The 18,741-nt window shown below is 46.5% G+C and overlaps 1 protein-coding gene across 1 annotated transcript in view; it reads left to right on the top strand.

Annotated features, from left to right (window-relative positions):
• The window catches only part of EIF3L (eukaryotic translation initiation factor 3 subunit L), a 33,163-nt gene extending 18,476 nt beyond the window's left edge, over positions 1-14,687 (top strand). Inside the window, exons 8-13 of the mRNA XM_066258555.1 lie at positions 6,560-6,731; positions 8,764-8,918; positions 9,793-9,963; positions 11,727-12,224; positions 13,509-13,589; positions 14,465-14,687. Of these exons, the coding sequence (XP_066114652.1) occupies positions 6,560-6,731; positions 8,764-8,918; positions 9,793-9,963; positions 11,727-12,224; positions 13,509-13,589; positions 14,465-14,503 (1,116 nt within the window). The 3' untranslated portion in view covers positions 14,504-14,687. The remainder of the gene's footprint in view (positions 1-6,559; positions 6,732-8,763; positions 8,919-9,792; positions 9,964-11,726; positions 12,225-13,508; positions 13,590-14,464) is intronic.
• The last annotated feature ends 4,054 nt before the right edge of the window (positions 14,688-18,741 follow it).

Genomic DNA, 18,741 nt, shown 5'->3' with positions numbered 1-18,741 from the left:
ATTGCTTGTGTTGTTAAAAAGATGCATACTATAAAAATAAGCCCATCATAATCTGAAATTTCCCAGGAAGGTAGACTCCTCTTTTGGGGTTTTCTAAAAGGTCAGTGAGGCCTAAGAACTTTAGGTAGGAACTTAGAAGTCAAGAGAGTTGAACTTTTACCAAATTCTTACCTGACCTTGAGAAGGTGGTCTGGCAGGAAGAACATAGGTCTTACGGGCTTTGGGGACAGGTGGAAATGGGTTTTAGTCTGGGGGGCCGTTGGGTAGCTCTGCAATAGTGACATGTTTTTTAAGCTTTCCAAGCCTCACTTTCCTTGCCTATAAAACAGAAATGCTGTATATTCTGATTGTGGTAGTTGTTACTCAAGGATATGCTAGATCAGAATAAAATAGAACATTTTTATCAAAATAGGAATCTTATCCCCTCAGAGTGCCACTGTTGAGGTTTCACTGAGAATTATGCCAGATGTGAAGTACTGCAGCTGTGGGGCCTGGTATAAAACTTTAGATTTTACAATTCACTAGCCCTGGTCCCTGGACAAATTACTAACCATGGAAATCGTGGGGTTTCAGAGCTGAAGTCAGCATCCCAGATTGATGCTATCCACTGTGCCACCATTGGTCAAGTGGGAAGTCCATTTCCCTGGCCGATGGCTCATTGGATATAGAGTGTTGGTCTGGCATTTGGATGTCCCAGGTTCGATCCCCAGTCAGGGCACACAGGAGAAGCAACCATTTGCTTCTCTCCCCCAGCCTCTCCCACTTCTCTCCCTCTTCCTCTCCCACAATCAGTAGCTTGAGTCGTTCGAACATGGTTGGAGTCCATCAGCCTTAGGTGTTGAAAATAGCTTGATACCTCAGTACTTGAGCATTGGCCTCAGATGGATTTGCCAGGTGGATCTCAGTCAGGGCACATGGGGGAGTCTGCCTCACTATCTCCCCTTCTCACCCAAAAAAAGATGTCATTTGAGCTCCCTGGACCAAAGACCCTTTGTGAATACAAAGTGCTGCTAAGCTGTGGTTGGTGAGCTGAGAAAACCTTCCTAGGGCTCTTTGAGAAAGAGACTTCCTGCTTAGGATGAGGCTTCAGTGTCTTTGTGAAATTTTGGCCATAAATCACACTGGCCTTGTTTGCTCTCTGGTTCCTTGGCTTGTGTCAGCCTCTAATTTGGCATGATTTTAGAAGGTTGGTAATCCTGTCAACTTAAAGCAAGTCAAGGAGGATCATCTGTGCTAAGGTTCCTCTTCCCCCTTAAAACCATTATAATTCCCTCAGTTGAGCTGGTATTTTCTTCCTAAGGGGCTTAAGGTGTTCTCGTTTCTTTTCTTCCTTTTTTTTTTTAGCGGGATGAGAAGCATAGATGTAGGTGTGTCACTTTAGTTGTTCATTGATTGCTTCTTGTGTGCCTCAACCAGGGACCTCTTGCTCAAGCCAACGACCTTGGAATTATGTCAATGATCCCGCACTCCAGCCTGCAACCCCACGCTCAAGCTGGTGACCTTGGGGTTTTTTTGTTTGTTTTTGTTTCTTTTTAAGAGACACAGAGTCAGAGAGAGGGATAAGACAGGGACAGACAGACAGGAATGGAGAGATGAGAAGCATCAATCATTAGTGTTTTGTTGCAACACCTTACTTGTTTATTGATTGCTTTCTCATATGTGCCTTGCCTGTGGGCCTTCAGCAAACCGAGTAACCCCTTGCTCAAGCCAGCAACCTTGGGCTCAAGCTGGTGAGCTTTTGCTCAAACCAGATGAGCCCTCGCTCAAGCTGGCAACCTCGGGGTCTCAAACCTGGATCTTCCGCATCCCAGTCCAATACTATCCACTGCGCCACTGCCCAGTCAGGGACCTGGGGTTTTGAACCCGGGACCTCAGTGTTGCATTTTGATGTTCTATCCACTTTGTCACCACTGGTCAGGCAAGGTGTTCTCATTTCTAACAAAGACTGGCCACTGAAGGCCTGGTGGTTACTCCCAGTCAGATTGATGCCACGTGGGGTGAATGGCTCTTTCCAGCCACTTTTTTTTGTTTATTTTTATTACAAGTAACATGAATATGTTAATACCATTTTTAAAAAATTATTGATTGATTTTAGAGAGAGAAAGAAACATCAGTCTATCCCTGTGTGTGCTCTGACCAGGGATTGAACCCCCAACATTCACGTTTTGGGACAATGTTCAACCAACTGAGCTATCTGGCCAGGGCTATGTTAACACCATTTTTAAAAGTTTATTTTTTTTCTTCCCCAAACTGCAGGTAAAATGAAAGTGTCTTCCTTGCTTTGAGGAGGCATCAGTTATTGTCTGGAAGCTGAGAAGCATTTACATAATACTACTATATTGATTATTTTGTTATGGCTTGAAACACTTGATATATCTGTATACAGGTTTGCCTTATGTAATGTGGATAAACCACTCCTGGTGAACATTTGGGTTTTGGTTTTCACTATTATAAACAGTGAGTCTGAATATCCTTGTATGTGTAACATATAGGTATCTCTTTAGGTATAACTAGAAGTAAAATTACTGCTTCAAGGATATTTGCCTTTAAAGTTTTTTAAAAACAGCCTGACCGGGCGGTAGCGCAGTGGATAGAGTGTCCAACTGGGATGCGGAGGACCCAGGTTCGAGACTCTGAAGTCACTGGCTTGAGCGCGGGCTCATCTGGTTTGAGCAAAGCCAAGGTCGCTGGCTTGAGGAAAAGGTTACTCGGTCTGCTGAAGGCCCACGGTCAGGGCGCATATGAGAGAGCAATCAATGAACAACTAAAGTATCGCAACGAAAAACTGATGATTGATGCTTCTTATCTCTCTCTGTTCCAGTCTATCCCTCTCTCTGACTCTGAAAAATAAAAATAAAAAAGAAATATCTTTAAAAACAACTATAAGAGGCAGAATTTACATACAGTAAATGGACCAATTTTAAGTGTATACACAACCATAATTCAAGTTATAGAACATTTCAATCACTTAGATTTTTAGTAAATATACTGCTCACAAAAATTAGGGGATATTTCAAAATGAATATGAAGCAATAAAAAGGCACTTGATTTTTTTTTTATTAAACAAGAACATCAGAAAAGTAAAAAAAGTTTGATTATGCAAATGAGATTCAAAACCAACTTTTATTTCATTGGTGAAAATGCACTATACAAAAGGCTGAGAGTGCCTGACCTGTGGTGGCGCAGTGGATAAAGCGTCGACCGGGAAATGCTGAGGTCACCGGTTCAAAAGCCTGGGCTTGCCTGGTCAAGGCACATATGGGAGTTGATGCTTCCTGCTCCTCCCTCCTCCTTCTCTCTCTCTCCCTCCCTCTCTCTCTCTCATTCTCTCTCCTCTCTAAAAATTAATTTAAAAAAAATCAAAAATCAAAAGGCTGAGAGTACTGGCGTATCTGCACATTCCCTAATCCCCTAATTTTTGTGAGCAGTGTAGTAATACACTGCTCTCCCAAAAGGCTGTATCAAATTATACTACTACTGCCTGACCAGGTGGTGCCGCAGTGGATAGAGCGTCGGACTGGGATGCGGAAGACCCAGGTTCGAGACCCCAAGGTCGCCAGCTTGAGCACGAGCTCATCTGGTTTGAGCAAAAGCTCACCAGCTTGTGCCCAAGGTCGCTGGCTCAAGCAAGGGGTTACTCAGTCTGCTGAAGGCCCATGGTCAAGGCACATATGAGAAAGCAATCAATGAACAACTAAGGTGTTGCAACGCGCAACGAAAAACTAATGATTATGCTTCTCATCTCTCCGTTCCTGTCTGTCTGTCCGTGTCTATCCCTCTCTGACTCTCTCTCTCTGTCTCTGTAAAGAAAAAAAAAAAAATTATACTACTAGAATCTTTTGAGAGCACACTAGATTAATTAGTCTGTCTAATTTTTGACAATTTGATGGGAAAGAAATGGTAATCTCATTTTAATTTACATTTGTCTGATAACTAAAGAGATTGAGCCTGACCTATCGTGGCGCAGTGGATAAAGCGTCGACCTGAAATACTGAGGTCGCCATTTTGAAACCCTGGGCTTTCCTGGTCAAGGTACATATGGGAGTTGATACTTCCTGCCTCTCTCCCCTTCTCTCTTTCTTCTCTTTCTCCTCTCAAAAATGAATAAATAAAGTCTTTAAAAAAGAGAGAAAGAGGCCCGACCTGCGGTGGCGCAGTGGATAAAGTGTCGACCTGGAATGCTGAGGTTGCCAGTTCCAAACCCTGGGCTTGCCTGGTCAAGGCACATATGGGAGTTGATGATTCCTGCTCCTCCCCCTTTCTCTCTTTCTCTTTCCTTTCTAAAAAAAATAAATAGCCTGACCTGTGGTGGCGCAGTGGGATAAAGCGTCGACCTGGAAATGCTGAGGTCGCCGGTTCGAAACCCTGGGCTTGCCTGGTCAAGGCACATATGGGAGTTGATGCTTCCAGCTCCTCCCCCCCTTCTCTCTCTCTGTCTCTCCTCTCTCTCTCTCCCTCTCCTCTCTAAAAAAAAATTAAAAAAAAAAAAAAAAGAGAAAGAGATTGAGCATTTTCCCTGTTAATAGACCAGTCCTATTTTCCTTTGAAGTGGTCATCACTTTCCTTTGAGTGTGCACCAGAATCAACTAGGGTGCTTTTAAAAATTCTGATCAAGTAGGTGGTCTCTTGTGTTACTCTCGGAGTGGCTGATGAGTATCCTTTGCCTGTTTTTCTATTGGAACATTTTGTTTTTATTAATTTATGAGAATTCCCTATATGTTCTGGATATTATTCTTTGCTTGTTGTAGATTTGACAATCTTTTCTCCTACACTCTTAGAGGAAGGTAATACTTGAGGAACATTCTTTGGTTATCTAGGACTTAGAGCCTTTCTAGGTCACTGGTTTCCAAACCTGAGTGTGCACTAGGGTGCTTTTAAAAATTCTGATTAAGTAGGTGGTCTCATGTTACTCTTGGGGTGGCTGATGAGTGGTGTACTCTCGGGTGGGCTGGTCAGATAGGAGCACTCCCCAAACAAATATCTGTGACATGTCTCCCTATGTATGCCTTACACTTGGCTCTGTGCTTGACGCAGAAATGACAGATGGATTCCTATTCCAGGAGAATCGATGGTCAACTCTGGTAGGGCCTGACCAGGTGGTGGTGCAGTGGATAGAGTGTCGGACTGGGATGCTGAGGACCCAGGTTCGAGACCCCCAAGGTCTCCAGCTTGCGTGCGGGCTCATCTGGTTTGAGCAAAGCTCACCAGCTTGGACCCAAGGTCACTGGCTTGAGCAAGGGGTTACTCAGTCTGCTGTAGCTCCACGGTCAAAGCACATATGAGAACGCAATTGCCTGACCAGGTGGTGGCGCAGTGGATGGAGCATTGAACTGGGATGCGGAGGACTCAGGTTGCCAGCAGAGGGCTCAAGTGCGAGACCCTGAGGTTGCCAGCTTGAGCGCGGGCTCATGGCTTGAGCATAAAGCTCACCAGCTTGGACCCAAGGTCGCTGACTCAAGCAAGGGGTTACTCAGTCTGCTGCAGCCCCCGGTCAAGGCACATATGAGAAAGCAATCAATGAACAACTAAGGTGTCGCAATGAAAAACTGATGATTGATGCTTCTTATCTCTTTTCATTCCTGTCTGTCTGTCCCTGTCTATCCCTCTCTCTGTCCCTGTAAGAAATAAATTAAAAAAAAATTTTTAAAAGCCTGACCAGGCGGTGCGCAGTAGAGTGTCAGACTGGGATGCGGAAGGATCCAGGTTCAAGACCCCAAGGTCGTCAGCTTGAGTGCGGACTCGTCTGGTTTGAGCAAAAAGCTCACCGGCTTGGACCCAAGGTCGCTGGCTCCAGCAAAGGGTTACTCAGTCTGCTGAAGGCCCATGGTCAAGGCACATATGAGAAAGCAATCAATGAACAACTAAGAAGTCGCAATGCGCAAGGAGAAACTAATGATTGATGCTTCTCATCTCTCTCCGTTCCTGTCTGTCCCTGTCTATCTCTGCCTCTGTAAAAAATAAAAAGAAAGCAATCAATGAACAACTAAGGTGTTGCATTGAAAAACTAATGATTGATGCTTCTCATCTCTCTCTCATCTCTCTCCGTTCCTTTCTGAATGTTCCTGTCTATCCCTCTCTCTGACTCTCTCTCTGTCTCTGTAAAAAAAAACAAAAAAAACTCTGGTAGGGAAGGCACGCACATAGGAATACGTACTGCCACTCTCCCACAACATCTTTCATACGTAGAGTCACGTATAAATAGAGGTTTGTTACAGACTACCTGGTGGCCAGATTAACTGTGTTGTGAAGCTCAGAGATATGAAATTACTTCAGGCTGTGTTTGACTCCAAAATGAATGAGGTGTTTTTTTTTATAAACTACTTCAAACCTTAGAGATTTTTACTTAACAGTGGAACAAAACGTAGTAGTGAACAAAATTGACAACTTACTCAAAGAAGCCTCTGAAAACAGTGTACAGAGAGGTTTAGCATGAGGATCATAGGCTCGCCTTCACCTTCCCCAGCCCAGAGTCCTGGGCATGCCTCCCTTCAGCATGTTCACACGGGCTGTCACTGTGGATTTGATGCCACTGCTGCATCGTCCCCTTCTTCCCCAACAGTTTCAGTCGTTCAGTCAGTACCGCTGTAAGACTGCCAAGAAGTCGGAGGAGGAGATTGACTTCCTTCGTTCCAATCCCAAAATCTGGAATGTGCACAGTGTCCTCAATGTCCTTCACTCCCTGGTAGACAAGTCCAACATCAACCGGCAGTTGGAGGTGTACACAAGTGGAGGTGAGTGCTGCTTGCCATCTGTCCCATGCGAGTAGATATCGCAGGAAGTTCAGGCGAGTCACCACCTTTTAGTAATGGGCTGTCATTCTCTTTGGTGTTTGGATGTGGCAGTGGCCGAGTACCCAAGTTGGAGGCCACTGGGCTTGGCAGTTGTTGGCTGACAGACTGAACCAGCACTTCTGAGTGTGCATCTGTAACACTCGGACTCTTTCTGCAGGACATTTGTTTAAAATGGGGCACTTTTCTAACTTTTTGGTTTCAGGACCACTTTACGCTCTTAATAGATTGAGAAGATGTGCATTTTTGCACATCTCTTTAGTGTCTGATTTGTAGAAGAGAGGATTCTCATTTCTATTCCTGTTTCAGGCAGTTGCAGTATGCTGTTTTGGTTGAAGTATGAAGGGAATATGGCCTCACCAAGATACTTAGTGGGGAAAGGAAGAAATTTTTAACAATCTTTTCAGGGGGTATGATGTTCTTGGATATCACAGTGAAACTTGACAAGTGTAGTGTCTTACTAAATTAGTTGCAGCCAGGAATCTGAAACCATATCAGTGAATTTTTAATTTAACTTAAAATTTATTGGTCTCTCCTGAAGCTTTAATGGTCTTTTACACATGCATGATTTTATAAAATAGTTTGTTGAGTTGTAAAGACTTCCCAAATGTTGACACATTTTGTTGTATAATGTTTTAAAATTACTTTGTTATTTTTGCTGTCAGCTTTATGAGATAAGTCTATTTGGAAGCTGTTGAGCTCATAGAGGCAGATAACAAGTTTTATAAAAGTCTAATTTTAAGCCTTGGCTGTATAGCTCGGTTGGTTAGAGCATTGTCCCAAAGCACAGAGGTTGCCAGTTCGATCCCCTATCAGGGAACAGATCAATGTTTCTATCTCTCTGTCTCTGTCCCTGCCTCTCTCTCTAAAAAAAACAACTTCTTTTTTTTTTTTTTTTGTATTTTTTCCAAAGCTGGAAATGGGGAGGCAGTCAGACAGGCTCCCGCATGCGCCCGACCGGGATCCACCCGGCATGCCCACCAGGGCGTCGGGTGGATCCCGACGTCCATCTTGGGGCGTCGCTCTGCCGCAATCAGAGCCATTCTAGTGCCTGAGGCAGAGGCCACAGAGCCATCCTCAGCGCCCGGGTAAACTTTTGCTCCAGTGGAGCCTTGGCTGTAGGAGGAGAAGAGAGAGACAGAGAGGAAGGAGAGGGGGAGGGATGGAGAAGCAGATGGGCGCTTCTCTTATGTGCCCTGGCCGGGAATCGAACCCAGGACTCCTGCACGCCAGGCCGACGCTCTACCACTGAGCCAACTGGCCAGGGCCAAAGACAACTTCTAATGTTTGCTTACAAGCTCAGATTTTTCTTTGGCAGCAAACATTGTTGCTTTCACTGAAGTGTTACAAGCTGGCTTTATTCCTTTATTTACTTTTATTGATTGATTTTGAGAAAATGGCTGCTAAAGACCCAAATCTAAATAACTATAACTTATGTGTCCATTATTCTTTCAAGTAAAAAGGGTGTTTTTTGGAAAAAGTTTTAGGTTTTTCCTGTAAGTGTGTGGAGCTAAAGCATACATTGACTACTTTACAGCTGGTGCCACTGCCTGACTTATGCCATGTGGCCAGTGGCTTTACCTGGCATTGTTTTTGCATCATTGGTGCAAATTTCAGCTCAGTGGGAAAGGCAAATAACATCTTAGTGTTATTAGGAAAATAGCTCTGACCTCTTGAGCTTCCTGAAATGAGGGGCCTTTGATAAGTAACTTATTGTTAAGAGAGGTCCTTTCATATTTTCAGGACCAAAAATATAAAAAGTAAAAGAACTACCTTCCATTCAAATGTAGGTAAATTTAAGATCAGCATAAGGCCAGGCATGCTTTTCTTTGTATTCCTTCGAAGGCAGAGTTATTTCCTGTGTCAGGAAGCTGTAGAGGCTGGCAGTGAGTGAAGAGTTTAGAGGGACATTCAGGGGTCAAGCTTGCCTGCCTTCCTGTCTCTGGTGAAGTGTTCAGTTGTCTTTCTCTCTCAGGTGACCCCGAGAGTGTGGCTGGGGAGTATGGACGGCACTCTCTCTACAAGATGCTTGGCTACTTTAGCCTGGTGGGGCTTCTGCGTCTGCACTCCCTGTTGGGAGATTACTACCAGGCCATCAAGGTGCTGGAGAATATCGAACTGAACAAGAAGGTAAATTACCTGTTCCCTTTGCCCATCTTCTCAGGGCCAGTCTGTTAGCATTTATTAGGACAGATATCAGAGAGGTGAGAGAGGATGCCTCTTTCCCAGTACACAGTTGAAAACTGAGAACTGGGAAACCATGGCAGTGAAAATCTGGACCTGGACAAGGTGATTTCTTTTTTGTGCTTACTTAAAATATTCAGTAGTCTTTTGATTCTTTTCCTAAAAACAGAATGAGAATGGCGGACTTTTACTATTCAAGTTTCACTAGTCTATACTTAGTTCTAAGTTGGTGTATAATAATTATAAAAATAGTGATATTGCCTGACCTGTGGTGGCACAGTGGATAAAGTGTTGACCTGGAAATGCTGAGGTCACCGGTTCGAAACCCTGGGCTTGCCTGGTCAAGGCACATATGGGAGTTGATGCTTCCAGCTCCTCCCCCCCTTCTGTCTTCTCCTCTGTCTCTCCCTTTCCTCTCTAAAATGAATTAAAAAAAAAATAAAAAAAAAATAGTGATATAATTAACCGTGGTTATTTTTCCAAGGCACATAAAAATCACCTTTTTTTTACTTTTGTGTGTCTTCTTACCTATCTGTTCCTTTATAGGGCTTATTTATAAAAGCAAGGAATAGAAAGCAAGGAATAATACAAAACTGAAGTGTGGAGGGTTTAGAGCTAAAAGATTTTAAGATAACCTGGTTCAGTCCCTTTGTTACAGCTAAGAAAATGGAGGCCTTGAGTCCCATAACTTAATTGGTGAATGGTAGTCTGTGCACAGAGCCTCTGACTCTAGCAGGCACTGGGCCCACCAGCTTTCAAATCCTATCTGGGATGAATTGGTCTTGGGCCTCATGGATGTTTCTTCCATCTCTTTCCACAGAGCATGTACTCCCGTGTGCCCGAGTGCCAGGTCACCACATACTATTATGTTGGTTTTGCATATCTGATGATGCGCCGCTACCAGGATGCCATCCGGGTCTTTGCCAACATCCTCCTCTATATCCAGAGGACCAAGAGCATGTTCCAGAGGACCACATACAAGTATGAGATGGTAAGGGGGCTTCTGACCACTTGACCCCTTGGTGCCTTGCCAACAGGTTTTGGTAAATGCCATCTAAATTTTTTTTATATATATAAAGATTTTGTTTATTGATTTTATTTTATTTTATTTTTTATTTTTGTGTATTTTTCTGAAGCTGGAAACAGGGAGAGACAGTCAGACAGACTCCCGCATGCGCCCGACCAGGATCCACCCGGCACGCCCACCAGGGGCGATGCTCGGCCCCTCCGGGGCGTCACTCTGCTGCGACCAGAGCCACTCTAGCGCCTGGGGCAGAGGCCAAGGAGCCATCCCCAGCGCCCGGGCCATCTTTGCTCCAATGGAGCCTCGCTGCAGGAGGGGAAGAGAGAGACAGAGAGGAAGGAGGGGGTGGGGGTGGAGAAGCAGATGGGCGCTTCTCCTATGTGCCCTGGCCGGGAATCGAACCCGGGTGCCCCGCATGCCAGGCCGACGCTCTACCGCTGAGCCAACCGGCCAGGGCCTGTTTATTGATTTTAGAGAGAGGAGAGGGAGAGAAAGAGAAATAGTGAAGGGGAGGGAGCAAGAAGCATCAACTTGTTGTAGTTGGCCGGGCAAGCCTGGGTTTTCGAACTGGCAACTTCAGCATTCCAGGTCTTAAGTTTTATCCATTGGGCCACCACAGCTCAGGCTAAATTTTTGCAATTTTAGTATGCATTTTAACACAGTGTTTTTTTTTGTTTTGTTTTGTTTTTGTATTTTTCCAAAGCCAGAAACGGGGAGGCAGTCAGACAGACTCCTACGTGCGCCTGACCGGGATCCACCCAGCACGCCCACCAGGGGGCGATGCTCTGCCCATCCGAGGCCTCGCTCTGTTGTGACCAGAGCCACTGTAGTGCCTGAGGCAGAGGCCACAGAGCCATTCTCAGTGCCCGGGCAAACTTTGCTCCAATGGAGCCTTGGCTGGGGGAGGGGAAGAGAGAGACAGAGAGGAAGGAGCGGGGGAGGAGTGGAGAAGCAGATGGGTGCTTTTCCTGTGTGCCCTGGCTGGGAATTGAACCCAGGACTTCTGCACACCAGGCCGACGCTCTACCACTGAGCCAACCGGCCAGGGCCTAGGACAGTATCTTTTAACACCAATTAAATTTATTCTCCATGAGTGCCTATACTGCTGAATGTTCTTTGGGCTGTGGATGTTTAAAAATGAGTTAGATGTGGGTATTGTGCTTAAGCAATTTGCTTTGGAGGAGGATGGGTCCAAAACATGCATAGAGTTGGGAGGAGCTTTTAGGCAAAACAGAGCTGAGCAACTTGGAAATAGATGGTGATGTAGCAGCACAGTAAATCATTTTGGCTGGAGAACAGGACAGTTGTCAAATTGGGGTATTAGATTCTAGGGTAACCTTCATTACCCAGCAAAGTATGCCGCTCACAAAAATTAGGGGACATTTCAAAATGAATATAAAATTTTTTTCTTTTTGGCATTGAAGTTCCATCACAGGTTTCTAGGTGACTTGATCATAACTGATGTGGGAGGCTTGACCTGCTGCCAGTGATGTGTGTGGCAGAATGGAGAGACTAAGAGATATCGTTAAAGGATCCAGGAGAGAACTAGGCTGGAATAGAGTAAAGCTAGAAGGAGGCTTGGGAAAGACATTGAGAAAGTTAACTGGTGCAAGACAAAGGGAGAAGCCAAAAATCTGTGCAGTGTGCTTGGGTGAATGGTGGGGCCATGTTAGCTGCGGGGACCACAGTCCTTTTCATTTGACCTCACACCAATCTCATGCCGCCCCCAGATTAACAAGCAGAATGAGCAGATGCACGCACTGCTGGCCATCGCCCTCACCATGTACCCCATGCGCATCGACGAGAGCATTCACCTGCAGCTGCGGGAGAAGTATGGGGATAAGATGCTTCGCATGCAGAAGGGGGACCCGCAGGTCTACGAGGAGCTTTTCAGCTATTCCTGCCCCAAATTTCTGTCTCCTGTGGTTCCCAACTATGACAACGTGCACCCCAACTACCACAAGGAACCCTTCTTGCAGCAGCTGAAGGTGTTTTCTGATGAAGTACAGCAGCAGGCCCAGCTCTCAACCATTCGCAGCTTCCTTAAGCTCTACACCACTATGCCCGTGGCAAAGCTGGCCGGCTTCCTGGACCTCACAGAGCAGGAGTTCCGGATCCAGCTTCTTGTCTTCAAGCACAAAATGAAGAACCTGGTCTGGACCAGCGGCATCTCCGCTCTAGATGGCGAGTTCCAGTCAGCCTCTGAGGTTGACTTCTACATCGATAAGGTATGGCCGCCCCCTGGGCTGGGTTGTGTGGGGTGCTCTCTGTTCAACCATTAGCGATAAATATCATATTTAGTAAGTTGCCACTGTCTTCCAGTCACTGTTCTGGGCATTTAGGATACATTGTAAACAAACAGAGATTTCTGCCATTTTGCTGACATTCCGGTTTAAAAAAAAATAGTAAACATTGTAATGAAACTATGTGGTAGGTTAGAAGTGCCAGGTGTTACGGAGTTGGGGTAGTGGTGATGAAGGGCAGTTTGCAGTATTATGTAAGGTGCTCAATGCGGGCTCATCTGGCTTGAGCACGGGCTCACCAGCTTGAATGCAGGGTTTGAGCATGGGATCATAGACATGACCCGCATGGTTGCTGGCTTGAGCAAGGGGTCACTGGCTCAGCTGGAGCCCCCCGGATAAAGGCATGTATGAGAGTGATCAGTGAACAATCCATTGCCTGACCAAGCGGTGGTGCAGTGGATAGAGCGTAAGACTAGGATGCGGAGGACCCGGGTTCGAGACTCCGAGGTCGCCAGCTTGAGCGTGGGCTCATCTGGTTTGAGCAAAGCTCACCAGCTTGGACCCGAGGTCACTGGCTTGAGCAAGGGGTCACTCGGTCTGCTAAAGGCCCACAGTCAAGGCACATATGAGAAAGCAATCAATGAACAACTTAAGGTGTCACAATGAAAAACTGATGATTGATGCTTCTCATCCCTCTCTGTTCCTGTCTGTCTCCCTATCTATCCCTCTCTCTGACTCTCTGTCTCTAAAAAAAACAACAATCCATGAACAACTGCTAAAACTATGAGTTGCTGCTCCTCATCTCTCTCCCTTCCTGTCTGTCCCTATCTGTCCTTTACTCTCTTTCTCGCTAAAATGAATAGGTAGATACATACATACATACATACAAAAAAGACTGGAAAATAAAAATAAATGAGTTAAGCCATAGCCAAAAAGGTCAGTTGGTTAGAGCGCCACTCAATGTGCCAGGGTTGTGGGTTCAATTCCCAGTCAGGGCACATGTAAGCATCAACCAAAGTATGCATAAGCAAGTGGAACAACAAATCGATGTTTCTACCTCCCTCTCTCTCCTTTCCTTTCTCTATAAAATCAATTTAAAAAATCAAAAATAAATAAGTTAACTAGAAAATAAAAATCAGTCATCTAGAAAGAAAGCTGCTAATAACTGGAAAAGCACTCTCTGGCTTTATCTAGCAATTAGCAGCATGATTATCTTCAGTCCATCAGTGGCTCCACTTCACTGCTTTTGTCTGACTGCTTTTCCCACAGGACATGATCCACATCGCAGACACCAAAGTCGCCAGGCGCTATGGGGATTTTTTCATCCGGCAGATTCACAAATTTGAGGAGGTTAGTGGTCTGAGAGGGAGAGGTGTGTGGGCTGGAGACAGAGGTTAGGAACTGCATGGGGAGTTTTAAATTTTTTGCTTTTTATTTTTAAGAAAGCCCAAAATTGACCCTTTAAGTCTCTGAGCTAGACTGGCTGACTGCTTGGGGTTTGGGGAGAGGAGTTGGGCCTGCCAGAGTTGCTGTGTCAGCCTTCTCTGGAGCTTCTCTTTCCAAGATCTCCCACTGCAGATGGCCAGCTAGCCTCCTCTCACTCGTATTTCCTAATATGGGTGGATTCGCTCCTGCTCTCACCCGTGCCTCCCCAGTTGGCAGTTAACTCTGCTGCTTAGACAGGTCTGGCCAGTTCCTACAGGCACAGGACAGGGAGCAGCTCTGTTTTGACAGACTTGGTGCATTCCATGTCTTGCCATAGGAGAGGACTTGTGGGTCAGGCCAAATATTTCAAGGATATTGAACCTCACTGTGGCCATAGCTGGAGCCACTGTGTCCTGCTGCTTTGAGTCCTCCAGCAGAGGTCACTCCTATGCTGTGGTTCCTGCCGCCAGGCTCCTCCTGCAGGGTAGTTATACAGCCCTGGCAAGTTGATCCACCCTGAATCCCTTTCCTGAGTATAAAATGGGCAGAGCAGTGTTGAGTGTGTTTTTGTTGAGTGTGAAGGGCAGGTAGCAGAACAGTTTGCAAGAATTGTGAGAGGCCCTGTGAATGTCAGGTGGAGGACCTAATGGACTTGACACAGAGGAGCTGACCGCGCACACATCAGAGACTCCCCTCCCTGGCTTCAGAGGGCCAGCCCCCGGAGTCTGGCTTGTGATCATGCGGACTGTACGGAAACGTTTGGTGAAAACTCTCTAACTCTGTTTCCCTTTCTCTTCTAGCTCAATCGAACCTTGAAGAAGATGGGACAGAGACCCTGAGCACTCATACTCACATTAGTCAGGGACCTATTTTGATGTCATCCTTGGTGGGGAGCATTTTTGCCACTGGGAAGCCTTTACCTAGCCCAGCCATCAGCCTGCTGTCGACTGAGTTGAAGTTGATTTGAATCAAGGACTAAAATGTTTATATAGGTCTTAGTAAAGGATCTTCTCTGGAGCCAGATTTGTCGTCTCATTCTTGTTGGGGAGCATCTGTGGATGAGGGCAACAGGAGTAATTTCCCACGTGTCACAATGCTTTCTCCCAGTATGTGAGTTGTTGGTGTTTAAGTTGAATTATTTTAATTCTGTATTCTTAAAGTGCCATAGAGTTCACAGGACATTTTTACATTCAATATCTTACTTGCACCTGTTGAGAATCCTGTGAGCATTTAAGGACCTGCCATAATTTGCAGGCACAGTAGCGGAAGTGCCCGTGAACACTGGCTGCTGCCAGGAGCCGTGCCACAAGGAGCCCATGTACACTGCCCACATGTTACAGTTCAGGGTTAGCAGTGCTACTGTTGATGAGGAAACAGACTGAGGAAGTGGAGTGACTCAGTTAAGGTCACATAGCTATACAAAGCCGACAGTTGGCTCTAAATGACTACTACTTTCTACTGGCTTCTGATGGCCAGGTGTTCTGATTCCTCGCCCTGGAGACCTTGATGATGTGTGTGCAACCTCTTGCACCCTCAGTGAGTTTGATACTACTGCTTGCCTGCTGTCACCTCCACAGCCAGTCACCGCTGAATTGTGTCTTTTCCCTCTCACTGCCATCCCTCCCTTAAACACCCATGTGGGATTTGCCATCTTGGGGACTTCTTTGAGGTGGCATCTTCTCCACCTCAAAACCTAGCAGGCCAAACTTAAGAGAGTTGACTTCTAAGCTTTTTTCTCAAAGCACAGATAATTCTACAATGGAAAACTTGACTGAAGCTGGTTGTCTCAGGCATGTCACCCGACCTTCTCAGCAAAGATGGAATGTTCTTGGAGCTATAGAAACCTTGTGTTCATGAGTAAGCCCTCAGGTCAGCACACAGATTGTGCGTTATTCCATTCTGGAGACAGGTAGACTTGGTGTCCTTGTTTTATTGAGGAAAGTGAAGCTTGGAGTAATTAAATAGCTTGTGCAAGGTCAAGGTCGTAGTAGTGAAAACAGGTCTGTTACTCAAACTTGAGTTTTTTTTTTTGTTTTTTTTTTTGCAGAGACAGAGACAGGGAAGACAGACAGGAAGGGAGAGAGATGAGAAACATCAATTCTTTGTTGGGGCTCCTTAGTTGTTCATTGATTGATTTCTCATATGTGCCTAGGCTGGGGGGCTACAGCAGACCAAGTGACCCCTTGCTCGAGCCAGCAACCCTGGGCTCAAGCTGGTGAGCCGTGCTCAAACCAGATGAGCCCGCGCTCAAGCTGGTGACCTCGGGGTCTCGAACCTGGGTCTTCCATATCCCAGTCTGATGCTCTAGCCACTGCGCCACTGCCTGGTCAGCCTCAAACTTAAGTTTGTTTTTTTTTTGTATTTTTGTATTTTTCTGAAGCTGGAAACGGGGAGAGACGGTCAGACAGACTCCCGCAAGTGCCCGACCAGGATCCACCTGGCACACCCACCAGGGGCCACGCTCTGCCCATCAGGGGGCGATGCTCTGCCCCTCCGGAGGGTCGCTCTGCCACGACCAGAGCCACTCTAGCGCCTGGGGCAGAGGCCAAGGAGCCATCCCCAGTGCCCGGGCCATCTTTGCTCCAATGGAGCCTTGGCTGCGGGAGGGGAAGAGAGACAGAGAGGAAGGAGGGTGGGGGTGGAGAAGCAAATGGGCGCTTCTCCTATGTGCCCTGGCCGGGAATCGAACCCAGGTCCCCCCGGCACGCCAGGCCGACGCTCTACTGCTGAGCCAACCGGCCAGGGCCATCAAACTTAAGTTTTTAATGTAGAGAGTCCTACCTTATGACTGGCACAGGAGGTGGAACAGCAACAAATACCCATTAAAATCTATGTGGTTTGTATATTAGTCCTAAAGAGAAGAGCTATTTCTTATAACTTGGAAGGACACAGCTGGTGAGGCTGTCCCTGCCTTCCAGTGGCAGTATTGCTATGAATTCCTGAGCTAGGCTTTGTGCTTACCTGGTGTGTGGTTCCTCTCTCTTGAGCTTTCTGGCAATAAGGAACTTAAGAGCATGAAAAAAACTATTTTTTTTCTTAACAGAGTCAGAGAGGGGTAGAAGGGACAGACAGGAACGAAGAGAGATGAGAAGCATCAATCTTCAGTTTTTCGTTGCAACACCTTAGTTGTTCATTGATTGCTTTCTCATATGTGCCTTGACTGTGGGCCTTCAGCAGACCCCTTGCTCAAGCCAGCAACCTTGGGTCCAAGCTGGTGAATTCTTGCTCAAACCAGATGAGCCTGCGCTCAAGCTGGCAACCTCAGAGTCTCGAATCTGGGTCTTCTACGTCCCAGTCCGATGCTCTATCCACTGCACCACCGCCTGTTCAGGCATGGGTTTACATTTTAATGGGTGGAAAGAGACAGGCTATAAACTATATTTTGTATGTTGAATGGAGATACATGTTATGGAGAAAAGTGAAGGGTAGGAGTTACCATTTTGAATAGGAGAGAAAACAGCACACTGGTTGGTGTCTGGGCAGAGTCCTGAAGTAGGCAGGAGGCAACGTTGTGTGTACCTGAGGGAAGCAAGTGTGAAGGTGAATGTTTTATGTGTTGAGAGAACAAGGTCAGTTGGAGCAGTGGACAAAATAGGGAGGCTGAGAGTCCAGAGCACAGTCAAGCTCCCAATCACATAGAGGGCTATAACATCTGCAACCAAGTCTCACTGAGGTGGGAAGCCATTCTTCACCAGGGACATTACAGAACTTGTCCAAGTTCTCAGAGCTAAAGAGGAACCAGGATCGAACTGGGGTCAGTGCCATCCTAAAGCCTGTGCTGTCGCTGGGACGCCATCCTACAATTCAGCCCCACCTCCCAGAGGAAGGAAAAAGCACAATTAGCCTCTCTGTGAATAAGTACAAAGTCCAACCATTTATTTACAGGGCTCTTGGCCGGTTGGCTCAGTGGTAGAGTGTCAGCCTGGAGTGCAGGAGTCCCGGGTTTGATTCCTGGCCAGGGCACACAGGAGAAGCGCCCATTTGCTTCTCCACCCCTCCCCCTCTCCTTCCTCTCTGTCTCTCTCTTCCCCTCCCGCAGCCAAGGCTCCATTGGAGCAAAGTTTGCCCGGGCGCTGAGGATGGCTCTATGGCCTTTGCCTCAGGCACTAGAATGGCTCTGGTTGCAACAGAGCAACGCCCCCTGGTGGGCATGCCAGGTGGATCCCGGTTAGACTAATGCGGGAGTCTTGACTGCCCATTTCCAACTTCAGAAAAATACAAAAAAAAAAAGCCCACTTCATTTGTTACCTTGCTTCATCCTAAGACTGCAGAGTTGGCATCCTGCCAAGCATTTTGATTGACAGGCTAGTGCCAGCCAGACCTCCTTCCCCTCAAGTGCCTTCCTCCCTGTTGCCTGGTCTAAAGAACAGCCTATCCAGCACTATCACTTCTGCATCCACTACTGGCCCTGACATTCTGCAATGGTGGCGCATAGGAATTCAGACACACCTGAGCAGCCCCCAGGGATAACATTTTTAATTCAGCACCGGAGTCTCCTCGTTTATGTCAGTGTCTTCTGTCCCCATCATGAAAATTATGCCAGGTCCAGGTGTGCTGTATCTGACACAGCCTCTCAGCACTCTTCTCACCTTGCTGGGAGTTGGGCCATTTCAGGAGCTCAAGGTCACAGGCACAGTGTGTATGCACCCAGTTTGGGGCCATTTCCCAGTGGCTTGGTTCATGTCCAGTGACAGTGCTGGGCAGCTAGCAGCCCTTGTGAGGGGACAGGCACAGCTGAACTCTGCCTGGTACTGCTCGAGGAATGCTGGGCATTCAGCAGCTGCAGCCAACTCGCAGGGTTTTTATTCTTGCTGCCCAGAGTGGAGAAAGTAGGTTCATAATCCTCCCATGCATACAAGGAGTGAGGCTTTTGTCAATTAAAGAATGGGGAGCTCTGGGTGCTCCCAGTTGCTTAAAGTTCCTGTACCAGTGAGAGAAGGTAGTATAGCAGAGTGTGTGGGCTTGGGCTTAGGCAAACCAGGGTTTGAATTTTGATTTTCCATGTACTAGCTGTGTAACCAGGGGCCTCAAGTTATGTAGCTTCTCAATGCCTCACTTTCCTCAGTTATAAAATGAG

The sequence above is a fragment of the Saccopteryx bilineata genome, chromosome 1, assembly GCF_036850765.1.
Source record: "Saccopteryx bilineata isolate mSacBil1 chromosome 1, mSacBil1_pri_phased_curated, whole genome shotgun sequence".
Taxonomy (NCBI): domain Eukaryota; kingdom Metazoa; phylum Chordata; class Mammalia; order Chiroptera; family Emballonuridae; genus Saccopteryx; species Saccopteryx bilineata.
Note: the sequence above shows the minus strand (reverse complement) of the source record. Positions and strands in the feature narration are given on the sequence as shown.